Below are 15,961 nucleotides of genomic sequence, written 5' to 3' on the forward strand. Positions count from 1 at the left end.
AGAAGGGACTTTAGAGATTTTCTCATCCAGTCCCTTCATTTCATAGACAAAACAGTCTTAGGAAAGTGAGGTGACAATGTGTGACTTTGGGCAAGTGGCAGCACCAAGATTTAAACACTAGTCTTTACTAATATCTGCTCTATCAGACTATATTGCTACCAAGAATTCAGTTCAGCAAATATTAATGCATATATAATCATGAGAACCTAGTGATTCTTCCTTCATAAGAACTCTTGAATCCATTTCTTTTCTAATTTCCTAGACACTATACTATATAATCCATGTCTTCTTTATCACTACTAGATCATACCAGCCTACTTGGCTTCTCATTTCTTTTATCTTTAGTGCCGTATAAGCTGAAATGATCACTTCCCTCACCCCCAGCCAGCATCACCACCCCTCTCTTAAAAAAAAAAAATTGTTTCTTGGGTTACTTTTTCTGCTTGAAAATCTTTACTGTTGAATTACCTACAGACTAAAAGTTCAAACTCATTAGCCTGATACTCAAGATTCTGCACAATCTGTCCCAAGCCAACCTTTCCAGCCTTATCTCCTACCTCAACCCTTTTTACAACTGCTCCGCTCTAGTCAGACAGTCTTGTGGTCACTAAATCCCAAATATAGCTTGCACATCCCCAGTTCTATTGTTTGGCTCCTACCATTTCCCTTCCTGACATGCCTTCTCTTCAAACTTCTTTGTTGGCTTATCCAGATCTCACCCATCTGTCCCAAAATTGCCATGTCATTTTCAGAAACTTTGCTCAAACCCACCTATGAAGCATTTCAGAACTAGAGAAAGTAGGAAATTATCTTGGGCAAAACCAAGTACTTGTTTATACCATTCATTGGGCAACACGGTGGCTACGTTTTCAAAATAATCTGTCATTTACTGATTGATATTGACCTTTTCACACAATGATGCCTTGGGTCCCCAGACTGGTGGGGATGGGAGGGGGCTGAAGGCCAGTGACTAGACTCTGTGTCTAGTCACTTCATCCCCATATGAAATCAATTTGTACCTAACTGAACATCCATTGTATATGATGTAAAAAATACAACATGAAAAAAAAATACAACATGGTCCCTGGCCTTGAGAAACTTAGTCTTTTGGGGGAAACTTTACATGAAAATTTGATTAAAAGACTGTTCCTGTCTATGTGGCACTCTAATAAGCATATTAGACACATCTATTCTTTACAAAACAAATAAACAAATTGTTAAATAGAATGTATTCCCCTTTGGTAGATAAGAAAACCAAAGCTAAGAGAAATTGCAGAACTTGACCAGGATTATATAACCAACATAGCTAATAAGTAATGGGGCCAGCACTCTAATCCAGTTGTCCTTACTCCTAGATGGGTGCTTTTTCCTCTGAGTCGTTGCCAATGTTAAGTCAAGCACTAACAACAAGATTCTAGGGGTGTTAGGGGAGGTAACAGACTTTATTACTGTGGCCTGACTGGGGTAATTCAGTCATGAGCTCAGATGAAAAAACAAATGGAGTGGATAAGTGAAAGCTCACCAAGCACTCCAGAAAAATAAGATTTCAAGAAACCAAAGCCAAAGCTTATTTCTCCATCAAGTAGAAGAGCAAATGTAAACTTGGTGACCTTAAGAGGCACACAGGCCCCTGTACTGTAGCCTGAGCAATTAGAATCCCCGGACAGTTCATTGCAGTTCATTAATAGCATGAGGCCCTTGCACCTGTGAAATAACAGAAGTTCTTGCCAAGAGATTTTTGCATGAAGGCACCTGTTTGGACACTATTCAGAGCCCAGGGGGCATCATTTTCTGGGCTCTGCCTTGTATTCTTGGTTACTTGAGACATTGGGGTGAGAATCCCTGAGGAAAACAAATGGGCATTTGCCCCTGGGTGTGGATTGGGGGAGGGGAGCTTGCTTTATAGGCAGAAAAAAGGGGAAGAAACCAAGAAGTGGCCCAATCTAGTTGCAAAGGGACTTGCCCAGTCAGCTTCTTGGAGTTAAGCCAACTCTAGCATAATCCCAAAGATAAAAGGAAACACCCAGGTATAGCTTGTCTTGCAGGCAGTTCGATTGTGCGTGTACACACAACCACACACACACACACACACACACGCACACGCAGACATACCTGGATTTTTTTAAATATAAGTGTATCCCAGATACTATCTTGTCGGATAATGCCTTGCTTTACTTCACTGAATTTCCTAGAGACGGCCAGATTCAACAAAAACTTCTTGAGTGGTGTCTTGGCTTCACTATGTACCTGTAAGAAAACAGTTAGACTTGAGAAATGTTTTAGATGCATATCTGCTTATTTCTCCGTAAAACCACCAAAAGTGATTAGTAATACAAGCAAGAGAGGCTGGCTTCCAGCTCTGTGTCTGAAAATAAGTGGCATAAACTAAGCCACAGGAAGATCACTAAGGAGTTTCATGGCACCAAATAAGCAGAAAATGACTGACATTTAACTTTTTTCTCCAAATTCATGGTCTATAGCAATCAAAAAAAATCTTTATTAAATACTTCCTATGTACCAGACACTATGCTTCTAAGCACCAGGAAATGCCAAGAAAGGTAAAAGCAACCCTTGCCCTCAGGGAGTGTATACTCTAATGAGTGAAGACAACATGTAAATAGCTAGGTACATCAAGATTTGTATCGAATAGATGGAAGGTGATGTTGAAAGCATAAGCATTCAGGGTTGGGGCAGACGCACCAGTGAGAGAGCAGATCATTCCAGATGTGGGGAGCAGCCAGTATGAGCAAAGGTAGGGAGACTGGAGGTAGAATGTTCTGTGATAATAACTGTAAGCAAGTCAGTGTAGTTGGATTGCACTGAAGGGAATACTTGGAAGGGAGCAAAGTGTAAAAAGATTGTAAAGGTAGGAAGAGGCCAGGTTATAAAGAATCTTCAGTGATAAGACTTTCTGTTTGATACTGGAGGCAATATGGAGTCTACTGATTAGGGGCAGGGTAACATGGTTAGACTCAAGCTTTCAAAAATGACTTTGGCAACTAATGGAGGATGGATTGGAGTAGGAAGGATATTTGAGGCCAGAATAACATCAACATCCCCTATAGTTGAATAAATCAGTCTTCATAATGGAAAAGTTGAACCTGAATGTCTCCCCAAAAACATCCCCACCCCATGCCCAGGCATAAATTCACTAGCAACCATAGGATTTACAATTGGAAGGGATGATAGTTACCGAGCATCCAATTAGATCTAGAGTCCCAACTTCATTTTATAGAGGGGTTACGGGTCAGGGTAGGTGAAATAATGCCCAAATTGCATGGGCAAATAGGTAGCAACTGTAAAATTCAAACCCAGATCTTTTAAATCTACATTCAAAGCTCTTTTCCTCATGCCACATACTGCTCACGTTGTTTGGATTTAGTAATGGACTAATAAATACTGAGAAATTAATTTCATCATCATTTAAAGGTTACCTAAATACTAGGCTACTTTTTTTTTTGGATGACCCTTGGTCATTTAAAAAAAAAAAAGATCCAAAACCAAAACATACCAGAATATAAAAGGGGACAATAGTGGTTCAGTGACTGGTGGTACTTTAAGAGGGATAGTTTCTAGGAATGGTTCCAAAAGACCAGATTTTTGTTATTGTTGTTGTTGTTTTAAAGGATCGCTACTCTGAAAACTTAACAGGTACTTGAAAAAAGAAATACCTAGTCTCTTCTTTATTTAACTATCCTCATAAAACAAACCTTATCATAGACCCTGTTGAGAAGCCGAGGAACCACTGGGAATACAGTTGGCTGTAGGGTTTTCATGTCATCAGTCAAAAGCCGGATATCTCCTTGGAAGAATCCCACTCTGGCACCACTGGTATAAAGAACAGTCTAGAGAGGAAGCAACTGAGTGGTCAGTTTTCCTAAGATCCAAAGTAGGACCCATCCTAGACAAATGCATGAAACTGGCCAGTTTATAGGCTCCCAGATTTGGAAGGGGCCTTAGAGGCCATTGAGCCCATCCTGTCCTGTCCAAGAATTCCCTCACTACAACATCCTTACAAGCCTTCATCCAATCTTTAATTGAAGACTTCAAATGAGAGAGGAAATCTCACTTTCTCCACTACCTTCTGGGATAACCCATTCTAATTTTGGGTGGCATTAATCATAAAGGAGAAACATTTCCATATCAAGCCTAAATTTATCTCTGCCATTCCTACTCATTACTTAGTTCTGATCCTTGGAATCAGACAAAACAAGTTTTTCTTTTGGTCCCCCAACCTTTCCTCTCGAGTTTTTCTTCTCTACCGTGTGTTATTCTCTTGCCCCTCCATGTGTCTAACATCTTTTGCTTTCTTCCCTTTCTAACCTATCAAAGCCTGCCCTCAGAAAAGGATCTGAAATTCACTCACATCAAGGGAAAAATAATTAATAAAGCTCAGAGCTGTCTCCATTATAAGATCATCAGGGCTTTGACGTAGGGTACCAGAATTCAAAGATACCAATAAGCACCATTCTAGGCAATCCTGCCTCATGCTCCAAATGAGTTCTTCCCTGCCTTACCCAACCCTCAGAATAAAAACTTTGCTGCAAGGCATACTTCTTCCTCCTGCTCGTGAGCAGTATAGAAACTTCTTCATTTTCCATGGTGTATTTTACTTCCTTCAACAGTTACACACCAAGTGAGCTCTACCCCTTGCTTGCCACAGGTTAAAAAAAATCCTTCTTATATGAGAAATTTAATAAGTTTTAATGTGTTCCTTCTAGGAATTTGTACACATTGAATACAGGGACAATCTCTACCCAACAGAATGGGTGATTTTTCAGTATTATCTCTTAGTTGACAGGCCAATGGGAGATATATTTGGAGAGTGGGGAGCTCTGGTTACTTAAAGGCAGCCTTGCTTTCAGTCATCAGATTAGCCTCACAGCAGCTCCAAATAATAAAATTAAGCTCCCCCATCTTATTCAAGGAAGAGTGTCTTTTGTAGTACAGTCTCCTGACCAATATTACTTTTGAACAATTGCAAAGACATCCATGATTTATTATTCCAAATTTCCTTATTCCTTGCCCTAGTGAAATGATTTTCTTCTCCTGGTAAGATCAAGGCTCAGCATTTTAGGGGAAATGATGTTACTACATACATGCTTTTATTTCAACTGTCTTGATCCTCTAGCAACTCTTCTAGCTAAGATTATTGCCATTTAATAGATTGGGTAACAGAGATACAAAGTGGTCAAATTGCTCAGTTGGCTAGTGGCAATACTGGGACTTGCTTCCCCTTCTTTCAACTAAATGAGCCCACTAGAAGTTATAAATCTGTCAATATGGGAATCTAAAGAACCTACCTCCCTTCTAAATATTTAGGAGATGATTCAAGATACTTACCTGTACAACTCTTTCAAACATGTGAGCCAGAGGAAGGTATGATATTGTCACAGCTTCAGGTGTGAGTTCAAAAACATTCTAAACAAAGACATTAGCATAGATTTTTAAAAAAGAAAAAAATCCACATGATTTTATTAAAGGTAGTTTTTTTTCCATTAACTTAATTATCTTTTCAATTAATGATCTCTAACCACATTTAGTACTAAAATTTATGATGGCCATACATATCCAAAGACAGAAGAAGCACAAGACCCATAGTGGGCAGGAATCAGAGGTATATGTTTTTTGTTCACTGTGGACCCATAGTTTGTTTTATCCTTCTACCCAGTCCAGTTTTCATTCAAGCCCCTAGCAGATTCAAGACAGATTCACTTTCAAGTCTCTTTTCTCCACTCCAACAATCACCAACCTCAACAAATTTAAGAAAAGCTGCAGAATTTGCAACAACATTCTGGTGTGTCAGCATGGCTCCTTTAGGATCACCTGTAGGAAAAGAAAAGTGAGGAGGATAATTTTAATTCTTCTTTACAAAGAGAAAACAGATGCAATTTATGTTCTTCCAGATAGATCGGTAATCTGTAGTCCAATTTATGTTCAAAAAACCCTCATTGTCAAAAACTGCGCCTTAACTGAAGACCTTGTTTCTTAGAGATCCTACCATAGAAAGCCTTAGTCATTTTCCAGTTCCATGCAGATGAGACCAGAATCTCTGATCTTTCTCCTTTGCTGGATCTTCATCCAAGTCACATTGGCTAATTGGGTATCTCCCACAGTTCTGTTCTTGACCTTCTTGTCTTCTCCTGCTGTACCATTTCATTTGGTGGTCTCATCGACCCCATGGATTCAACTATCATTTTTACACAAATTATTCTAAGATCTATTTGTCCAGACCTAACCTGTCTCCTGACCTCCAGTCTCACATCTCCATCTGCCTATTAGATATCTCTACTGATTTCTTGTATAAGTCTTAAGCTTAAACTTAAACTGAATTCTTTCCCTTGCAAACACTCCCCTCCTTCTAATTTCCTTATTATTGTCAAGGGTACCATTGTCCTCTCAGTCATTCAAGCTCTTAACCTTGGTGTCATCTTCAACTTCTCACTCTCATTTATTTCCCCTATCTAATCAATTGCCAAGTCTTGTCATTTCTTCTTCTACATCTTCTATATTCATTCTCCTGTCTCTCCTCCAACCCTGCCGCCATCCTGGTACAGACCCTTATCACTTCACACCTGCACTATTACAATAAACTTCTGGTCTCCTTACCTCAAGTCTCTTCCTACTCCATTCCATCCTCTACCTAGCTGTCAAACTGATCCTTCTAAAGCTCATACCTGACCATGTCATCCTACCAAATTCAGTCAACTCCAGTGGCTCCCTTTTACTTCTAGGATCAAATAGAAAGTCCTTATTTGGATTTTATAGCCCCCTAAAATCTGGCCCCTTCCTACCTTTCTAACTTATACCTTGCACTCCTGCTTCTCTCCTCTACCCCTCATCTATTCTTTAATCCAATGACACTGACCTCCTTTCTGTTTCTCATACACAACACTGCATTTCCAACCCCAGTCATTTTCATTGATCGTCTATCCCTTGTGCCTAGAACTCTCTTCCTCCTCATCTCTGCCTCCTAGCTTCTCTGGCTTCCTTCAAGTTTCTTCTCAAGTCCTGCTTTTTATAAGAAGCCATTTCTAGTCCTCGTTAATCTAAATTTCTTTCCCCTGAGATTAACTCCAGTTCTCTCTTTTTTCCTTCTGTCTTCCTTTCTTTCTCTCTTCATTTTTCCTTCTCTATCTCTTCCTCTTTCTTTCTCTTTCCTTACTTCTTTCCTTTCTCCTTCCTTTTTCCTTCTCTCTCTCTCTCTCTCTCTCTCTCTCTCTCTCTCTCTCTCTCTCTCTCTCTCTCTCTCTTTCTCTCTCTCTCTCATATACCTAGTTGTTTTGTTTGCATGTTGTCTCCCCCATTAAACTGCAAGCTCATTGAGAGCAGGGAATTTTTTTTTGCTTTTCTTTGTATCCTTGGTACTTAGCACAGTGCCTGGCACATAGTAGGTGCTTTAAAAAATTTATTTACAGATTCTGTTCCCCAAGTTGCTCTCCATTCCTCTGATTCAATGAAACTGTTCCATTGGGATAAAGTTCATTCAGGCCAACAGGACAATATAAAGCTTGAAAACTCCTGAGAAAGTCAAACATCTTCACCTTCTAAAAAGTCTAATATAAACACTTAAGGATGGAATTTTAGATCCTTCCATATGCCTCTCCCTATCTCACAGGTAGGACCTTACCCCTGTTTCTTTTCATTAAAATGCCTGACTCACCTTCCTATTCATTTATTCACATAGTGCTAGTATCTTTATTCTGCTATGTGGACATCCTATACATTGGTGTATATTCATATTAATGAGTCTTTTATTCCTGTCCTCTAGCTGACTGTATTTTAATCATAGGATATCTAGTATAGAATAAACAACTTGCTTTCAAATAATAGGATTTTTTATCGATAACTACCTCTGTACTTTCTGTGAAAGCATGGTCGGTGTTTTGAGGTTTACTAAGTGCTTTCTTCACAATTCTGTGAAGTGTGAAATATGTTACCCCCATTTTACAGATTAAGAAGTAAACTAAGGCTCTGAGAGGTGAGACGACTTGTTCATGATCACAGAGCTGTGCAAGTATCTCAGTTGGGATTCGAACCAAGTCTCCCAACTCCAGTGCTTTAACTGTTATAATGCTAACGCTAAATGCACCTCTGACTTCTCATAAGCCCATCAGTAAGTATACCACTGACTGACCTGTTGTCCCACTGGTGAAACATACAATGCTGAGGTCCTCAGGTTTGGGAGGCTAGAAAGAGAAGTACAAACACTTTATTCTACTACAGTTCTTGATTATCAAAAACAAACAACTCAAAACATGAATATAAGAAAATATTAACTTACCACAGGTTTTTTGAAATTTTCTTTGCCCAGAGTCTGTAGGGAAAAAAAGTCACCCAGAAAGGGGAATAATTAACTAAGATGGGAAGCCTTACACAGAAAATTTACAATGCCATACTTTTTGAGGCTACTATCTAACCTTCTCCCGTGAGGAAATGATGGTTATAAGACTATATCAGAAAATATGTCCACAGGATAAACCTTATCCGGACCAACTCTTAACCTCTAACAGAGGAAATATATGCTCATGACTGATGCTGTGGAAGAAAAGGGATAGAGATGGATCTTCTATGTCTTAGTTTTGGTCTTATGGCTTATGGGTTTTACATTATAGCTTAACTGTGACATCTCAAATCTTATCTACATTTTCTTTTCTTTCTCCCTGTCCCTGTCCCTATCCCTATCTCTATCCCTATCCATATCCCCCCATTCCTATCTCTCTCTCTCTTTGGAAGTTCTAAATTTATTTATTTATTTTTTACATTCATTTTTAAAAATTTTGAGTTCCAAATTCTCTTCTTCCCTTCAGCCCCTCCCCCACCCATTGAGGAGGCAGGCAATATGATACCCATTATACATGTAAAGTCATGCAAAACATATTTCTATCTTAGCCATATTGCAAAAAATAAAAAGAAAGTGAAAAACCATATGCTTCAATCTATACTGAGTTCATTTCACTCTCTGAATGTGGATAGCATTTTTCATAATGATTTCTTTAGAATTGTTTTGGATTATTGTATTGATCAGAGTGGCTAAATCTTTCACGATTATTGCTGTTACTATGTATAATGTTCTGGTTCTGCTCACTTCACTTTGCATCAGTTCATATAAATCTTCCTAATTACCTACATTTTCAAGGTATAAAAAAATACTAGATTTGTTCCTTTCTACTATTCCATAAACATCTTATTTATTCCAAAGGGAAAATCTTCATAAGCTGCTTTCCTAGGCTATTTTCAATTCATACTCTGCATGCTATAATTCTGCACAACTCTGTTGTAGCTCTCCTTTTTTTTAAGCAAAGGATGCTCTAAATTGCAAAAGGTGAGGCCCTTCAACCACCTCACAAAATCCTACATGGATTGTAGTCTTGGCTCCTGTATCATACCTCAGCATCATATAGTGATAAGATTTCGATCCCAAGCTTCTCTCCTCTTTCCTTAAGGCTATCCTCAAAGGAGTCCATAAGGATTATCATCTTCAACCCCAAGGTAAGGCGCTTCTCAACATTCTCCAGTAGAACATTTGCCTTCTGGGGTGTGTCACAGACCACTGTGGCAATCTCCGCTGTAAGGCAGAACCAAAACCAAAAAGATCACCCCTCATGGCTATAGGCCTTTCTGGGGTGAGGGTTGATTAAAAAACATTCAATGTGTAATCAAGAGATTACACCTGCAAGTAAGACTTATAGGCATGCTACATGAAACCTATCTACCAGGAAGGGAAAAGGATACTGTTGATAACATCATTTAGAGACTCAAGGAGGTCCTTAAATAGCTTCCTCTTAAGGGCAAAATAACATAGCATATACAAGGGCTGGTTGTGTGTTTGTCTACTGGAGTTTTCTCATTCCCTTATGTGGCAAATTAAGTATTTTTATCAGTGAGGGTGTATGATGTCCTAACTGGCTATTGCTTCACCTGTCCTACTGTATCTAATCAACCCAACCATTTTTCAGTTTACATCCTGGTCATCATCTTACCCTCAGCCCTGCCTTTGGGCATGAACTCTCCAGCAACTCTCACTGACCTCTGCTTTCTAGCTTTGGAAACCATAAACTAATCCATACTGCTGTAGCTACATTGTAGAGCATGCCTACCTATCCTCCTATAGCTCCACTTACCTTCTCTGACACTTTCCAAATTGAGACACCCCTCCCTGACTACCATTCCCCTACATCTGTTCTCTCCTCCTATTAGCACATAAGTTCCTCCAGAGTATAAACAGTCTAGCTTTTGTTTTTGTAAACCATCACTTAGGCAGCACTGGTCACATAATAAGTACTTGGTGATTTTTCATTCATTATAAATTTAAAATGGAAAGGAACTTCAGAGGTCATCTAATCCAAGGCTAATTACAAATGAGCAAATTAAGACCCAGAGCCATTAAGTGATTTGCCCAGGGTCACACAGCTGGTAAAATGGCAGAGCTGGAATTTGAACAATCTAAAGGAAAGATTTACAAGTACTGCCAAATAAATCAAAAGTGCCCGATGAAGCCCACTAGCCAAAAGTACTGCACATAGTTAATTCTACAGGCTTATGTCTGGTAACATGCTTATTTATTTTGTGAAAATGCCACTATTCATCTGTGCATAGGTCATGCTGGAATTTATTTTCTAGTGGTGGTATTGGATTTGCATGGGCACATCCAAAACCTTGCCCTTTGTTAAATATTTTTCAGTTGTTAGGTGACTAGTCACCTACCCCTGAAAATTTACAATTTAGACAGAGATACCAGACCATCCTTGGGAAAAATCACCTTATGTGCAAGCTAATACACTTGAGGCTATGTCAAGATACCTTCAGATTATTTCTGTTTACTCATACATTTATTAAGTGCAATGCATTGTTACAGGTGCTGGAAGAACATACTTTTTTTTCTTTTTAAAGTCCCTGCCCTCACAGGACTTGCAATTTAATAGACATGATTAGGCATACATTCAAATTTTTAAACACTTCAAGTTCATACAAAGAGTATGAAAATACCAGTTTTGGTGAGTGGAAAATCAGGAAGGCTCTCTAGGTGATGGCGCAGTCACCCCTGCCTAATACACAATTTAGGTTTCTCTAGGAAGGATGATTCAGTTGCCTACTGGGATCTCATCAATATGGGTACACCCTCCCAGCAGATCCCAAGGCAGAGAACATTGTTCTTGTTCTCCCCTAAGCCTTCTCTAGATGGTTTGCCTCATATACATGCTAGGGGCCTTCTTCTAGATCTTTTTAGGTGTCATGGGTACCAAGGCAGTACTCTGGCTGCCCATTGGTTATCACTTTCTCACTATTTGGCCTGCAAAGATTTCTGCTCTATCCCTCATGCCAGTTATTGCATAGAGGTCAATGTTGGAAATGTTACAACTTATTTGAATCTACCAGGAGTGAAAAGCACATAGTAAGAGGTTATAAATATGCACAAAACACATGCCATAAGAAAGTGTTAAAAGCAGGCTTTTGGGACATGGGCCATTTAAAAATATCCCACCATTCCTCCACAAAATGGATACTCTTGAACTAGGCTTTAGAGTCTTCCCTGGTCCCCTAGACTGAAGAAGGTTCTTTCTGCTCTGAACAACCAGAGCAGTTTCCTTGTTCTTATGCTATGTATTTGTTTTTTTATATAGAATGATACCCCTATCCAAGCCCTCCCTAGGAGAGTGAGCTTCTTGAGAACAAGGATGATGTCTCTCTCATTTTTGTTTCAATGCCTACCAAAAGGCCCTGCATAAGAAAAGTTCGATAAGTGTGGTGAATGGATTTGGTGTCCCAAGCATGCTAACAAAAGTGGCAATACCACATGTGTATGAGTGATGTCTGAAAGCTATCCCCTAAGATCCAAGGAGGAATAGAACTGCAGGGGCCCCATCTTACCTTTGTTAACAATGTGCACTATGGCTTCAGGCCCCAGGGTATCGTAGAGGGGGACAGCCACCATTGAGTAGGTGTAGCAGGCAAGTTCTGCAATGATCCACTGTACAAACAGAAAATAGTATTGAGGGGGAAGCAAATAAGACTTACTTATAGTCTGTAGGGGAAAGATGGAGACCTGGGCCAGCTGAGTGCCACAACATTGAGCAGTCTTACTTTTTCTTAATTTGAGAATCAGTCACAGATCTAATAAGTACTCCCTCCTCTATTTTGGGGATATTAATAATTATTAGAAACAATAATAGCTAACATACATATTTGCTAACATATATTTGTTTATATATAATATATACAAGTACTTTGCAAACTTTAAAGTTTATATATTACATGCATATGTGCATATATATTAAATATATAATACACACACATAAACTTTAAAGTCAACAAAGCACTTTGTATATATTATCTTATGTTGCTAGCTAGCAGTTAGCAAATGGATAGAGTGCTGGGCTGGGACTCAGGAAGACCTGAGTTCAAGTACATTAGATACTTACTAGCTATGTGACCCTGGACAAGGCATTTAACCTCAGTTGGCCTCAGTTTCCTCATATGGAAAACAGGGATAATAATAATAGTACCTAACCAAGAGTTGCTGTGAGGATAAGATGAGATAACATTGGTAAAGTGCTTCAGAAACCTGAAGACGCTACACAGATACTAATTCATGCTGCTGTTATTACTGAGAGCCCTCCCCGCAACAGTACTGAGAGACAGGTAGTCTCTATGTACAACAGGGATAAACTGAGGTGCAGAGACATTGAGGGGTTTGCAAGGGCTTAGTAGCCCAAAGCCAACTTCACAATTCTTTGCCTAGTTTGAATTAAGAGCTTTGCCGTTGCTTTTGTCGTAAGTTGATAGCATGGCGTAGCAGAAAGACCCCTGCAGGAACTAGGTTCAAGTTGAGGCTCTGCCACTGTGACTTTGGGGAAGCAAGTTGACCTTTGAGATGCAGTTTTCTCATCTTTAACAGAGATAATGCTCACACAACCTTCCTCAAAGGATTATTATGAGGCAAAGAGTTTGTAAATGAGAAGGTGCTACATAAAAAGTTATAAGATATATGTACACCCACACATATACTATTTAAATGTGATTACCTCTGGTCTGTTCTGAGCAAAGATGCCAACAAACTGGTCTGGTGATGGTTTATATCCTTTGTATAGAAGACAGGAGCCCAGGTACTCTGCTCTGTCACATACCTAGATAGAAAGGGCCCAAGAGAAAAGAGATGTCAGCCCCAGAAATGGGAAGTTAAAAGAATCCTTCAAGACAAATAAGTAGAAGTCAGATTGCATACCTGTTTGTAAGAGAGCCACCTGTATGGCTGATTTGCTTTTCTGGATCCTAAGCAGGGTCCATTATCTAGAAACAACCAAAAGAGAGAGGAACAAACTTTAGTTGCAAATCCTTTGGACAAGGAATAGGTAGATGACTGATGAGTTTAAGGATATGATTAGCCTGCATATACATATTAATTATCTATTCTAGGCCTAGCCCCATGCTGAGCATGAGAAGGTAGAGGAGGAGCGGTGGGAGGAAGGGAGGGAGAATATGAAGGTAAAACAAATTTTCTTCAATGAATTCACAGTTCAGTTCAGGGAGATAAGAAACAAATAGCAAACAATACACAGCAGTATGAGAAGTCTGATAGAGCAGAAAGAGAATCAGAAAACCTTGCTTCTAGATCTAACTCTGCCACTAATTGTGTTATGTTAGATTGGGGGATTAGAAGGGAGGCCAAAGAAGAAATCATTTCCCACATCAATAAGACAACTAGGTGATCACATAGAATGTAATAATGAAGATGAACCCAAGATGTTTTACTAAAATAGGTGAACCCTTTAGAAGGAACCACATAAATCAAGGTGTCCTGCAGCAACAGGAGTCAGACTGTTTAGCTGATTAAGGAGATGACTCCAGCAAATCAGAATTAAATAGTTTTTAGGCAAAAAAGGGGGGTAGGAATCACACTACTTCCAGAAACTAACTTGAGAGGTAGGGGAATTCAGCCTTTACAAAGAGGAAGCATTTTGCTAGGAACACTATGAATTTCAAAAAAAGATACAAAGGCAAGCTTTGGGGCTTAAAACCTGAATGGAAAGAGGGGAGTAGGCAGAGTAGTGGTAAGAATAAATAAATTTCCAACTCATTGTACAAATCCAGGAATTAATGATTGAGGAAAATGTTCCCAGGGAATTCCAGTCACTTTCTTTTGTAGAGATAGACATAACACCATAATTCTGAGCATATTTCATTGATAGCGGTTCTCCTTGACTTTTGGCAAACAAACAATGGTTTGTTTGCAAAACTACTTCTGCCTCTCTCACCCTACAGCCAGATTAGGCCCCCTTTCCTCATCTGGGTGTGCCCTATGACAATAAATCACAGGTCCAGTCCATATCCCTCCAAGAGGGACCATAGATAATGGGAAAGGCGACAGGTACAAGATGATCCTTGAGCTGAGTCTTCAAGGAAAGTAGGGATTCTGAGAGGTGGAGTTGATGACAGAATTCATTCCAGTCATAGGAGACAACCAGTATAAAAGCATGAGATGGGAGATGGAGTGCTATGCATGAGGAAAGGCAAGAAGAGCTAAGTATGAAAAGGGGAATGATATATAATAAGGGTGGAAAGGTAGTCTGGGGTCAAGCTATGAAGGGCTTTGAAAGCCAAATTGAGTTTATATTTTATCCTGGAAAAAATAGAGGCGCTGGGGTTTATTAAATAGGGGACTAACATGATCAGACTTGTGCTTTATAACGCTTTCAATCTACACTTTCAGGCTGTATTTGTGAGACTGTTGGTTAAGGACAGAAATATAGTCTGTGGCCAGCAGACAGAATGAAATCAGCTGTCTAAAAGGTGGAGGTACCCCATATACCTGTTAGCCTAAGGACAAACACAACCAACTTGTTAGCCTAGGACTCTAAGTAACCATAGGCTATTAGCCAGGGGACCACTACAATAGTTACCTGTGTGATTATATTCTAACACTATCAACCTACACAGCTAGGAATTATGTATGTTACTCACATACTCCAACATATTGGCTAACATCATTGTATGAGAGATATGCTACCGTGTTAGAAGAGGGAGAACGCATTCTTGTTTTAGCAGTCAGGTCATGCTTGTGGCATTTACTTCTTTATACAGACTCATTTTACTGCAGTTAATATTTAATTTAACCGTTGGGGGTGGGAGAACCAGTGAAATCATCTTACCGCAGTACAATTTGTACAATTTACCATTCTCAACTCTGGAAAAATAAGATGACTGTGTTAACCACTACCTGTTCAGAGCCTGAAGGGTATAGTGTGGTTATTCGTATCATACCTTTCATCCCCTGAGACATTCTGAAGAGCCTTCCAGTTGGGATAAGAGTAAAGCTTTTTACAATCAAGCTTTTGCTACTTGTCTGTCCCATTCATGTGTCATGTAACCCAGCAGTGTTTGTTTGCCCAGTCCTTAGAAGGTACTTTGTAAATCTTAGAAACTCACAGATCCTGTGAGTTTCAGGTTCATGTATTAACCCTGTTTGATCAAGAGAGGAACATATTGACTCATCCATCATCACATTACTGGGAACATTGGAATTAGAATGCAAACCCAGGTCTGCTAGCTTCAAGTCCCCTGTTCTTTCCTCTATCACCACTGAGCTAAATCGGCTCTCGGACAAGTAGGAAGAAGTGACTTCATGTAATAAAGACATGGGATGCAAGTGCAGGGAGAGAGAGAAAAAGAGGAGCAGGAAGGCATAGTTGTGTATGCAGACATCAGGATCATAGATCTAAAGCTGGAAGGAACTCAAAAGCTGCCTTGTCCAATTACATCATTATATTTCTTAGTAAACAGACCTAGGGCAATTAAATGACATGCCCCGGTAGTAAACACATAGTATTTGAATCTGCACCCTCTGATGGGAGAGGGTAGAGTTTGGTACTAGAGAGCTCTTCTCTAGTCCTCTGCCATTTAAGGAGGGTGCTCAGGGAATTCACCTCTCCATTTTCCACCTGGCTGACCTTCTGGGCTTCTC

General features: G+C 39.5%; 1 protein-coding gene across 4 annotated transcripts in view; it reads right to left on the minus strand.

Annotated features, from left to right (window-relative positions):
* The window catches only part of ACSL5 (acyl-CoA synthetase long chain family member 5), a 52,828-nt gene that overhangs the window by 6,739 nt on the left and 30,128 nt on the right, over positions 1 to 15,961 (minus strand). For all 4 annotated transcript variants that reach the window (XM_036734541.1, XM_036734538.1, XM_036734540.1 and 1 more), the window contains 10 exons: positions 13,226 to 13,290; positions 13,026 to 13,127; positions 11,872 to 11,971; positions 9,390 to 9,568; positions 8,285 to 8,317; positions 8,138 to 8,189; positions 5,753 to 5,826; positions 5,344 to 5,421; positions 3,711 to 3,845; positions 2,113 to 2,247 (listed from right to left, as the gene is read on the minus strand). In XM_036734541.1, the coding sequence (XP_036590436.1) occupies positions 2,113 to 2,247; positions 3,711 to 3,845; positions 5,344 to 5,421; positions 5,753 to 5,826; positions 8,138 to 8,189; positions 8,285 to 8,317; positions 9,390 to 9,568; positions 11,872 to 11,971; positions 13,026 to 13,127; positions 13,226 to 13,290 (953 nt within the window). The remainder of the gene's footprint in view (positions 1 to 2,112; positions 2,248 to 3,710; positions 3,846 to 5,343; positions 5,422 to 5,752; positions 5,827 to 8,137; positions 8,190 to 8,284; positions 8,318 to 9,389; positions 9,569 to 11,871; positions 11,972 to 13,025; positions 13,128 to 13,225; positions 13,291 to 15,961) is intronic.

This window comes from Trichosurus vulpecula, chromosome 8 (genome assembly GCF_011100635.1).
Source record: "Trichosurus vulpecula isolate mTriVul1 chromosome 8, mTriVul1.pri, whole genome shotgun sequence".
NCBI lineage: Eukaryota > Metazoa > Chordata > Mammalia > Diprotodontia > Phalangeridae > Trichosurus > Trichosurus vulpecula.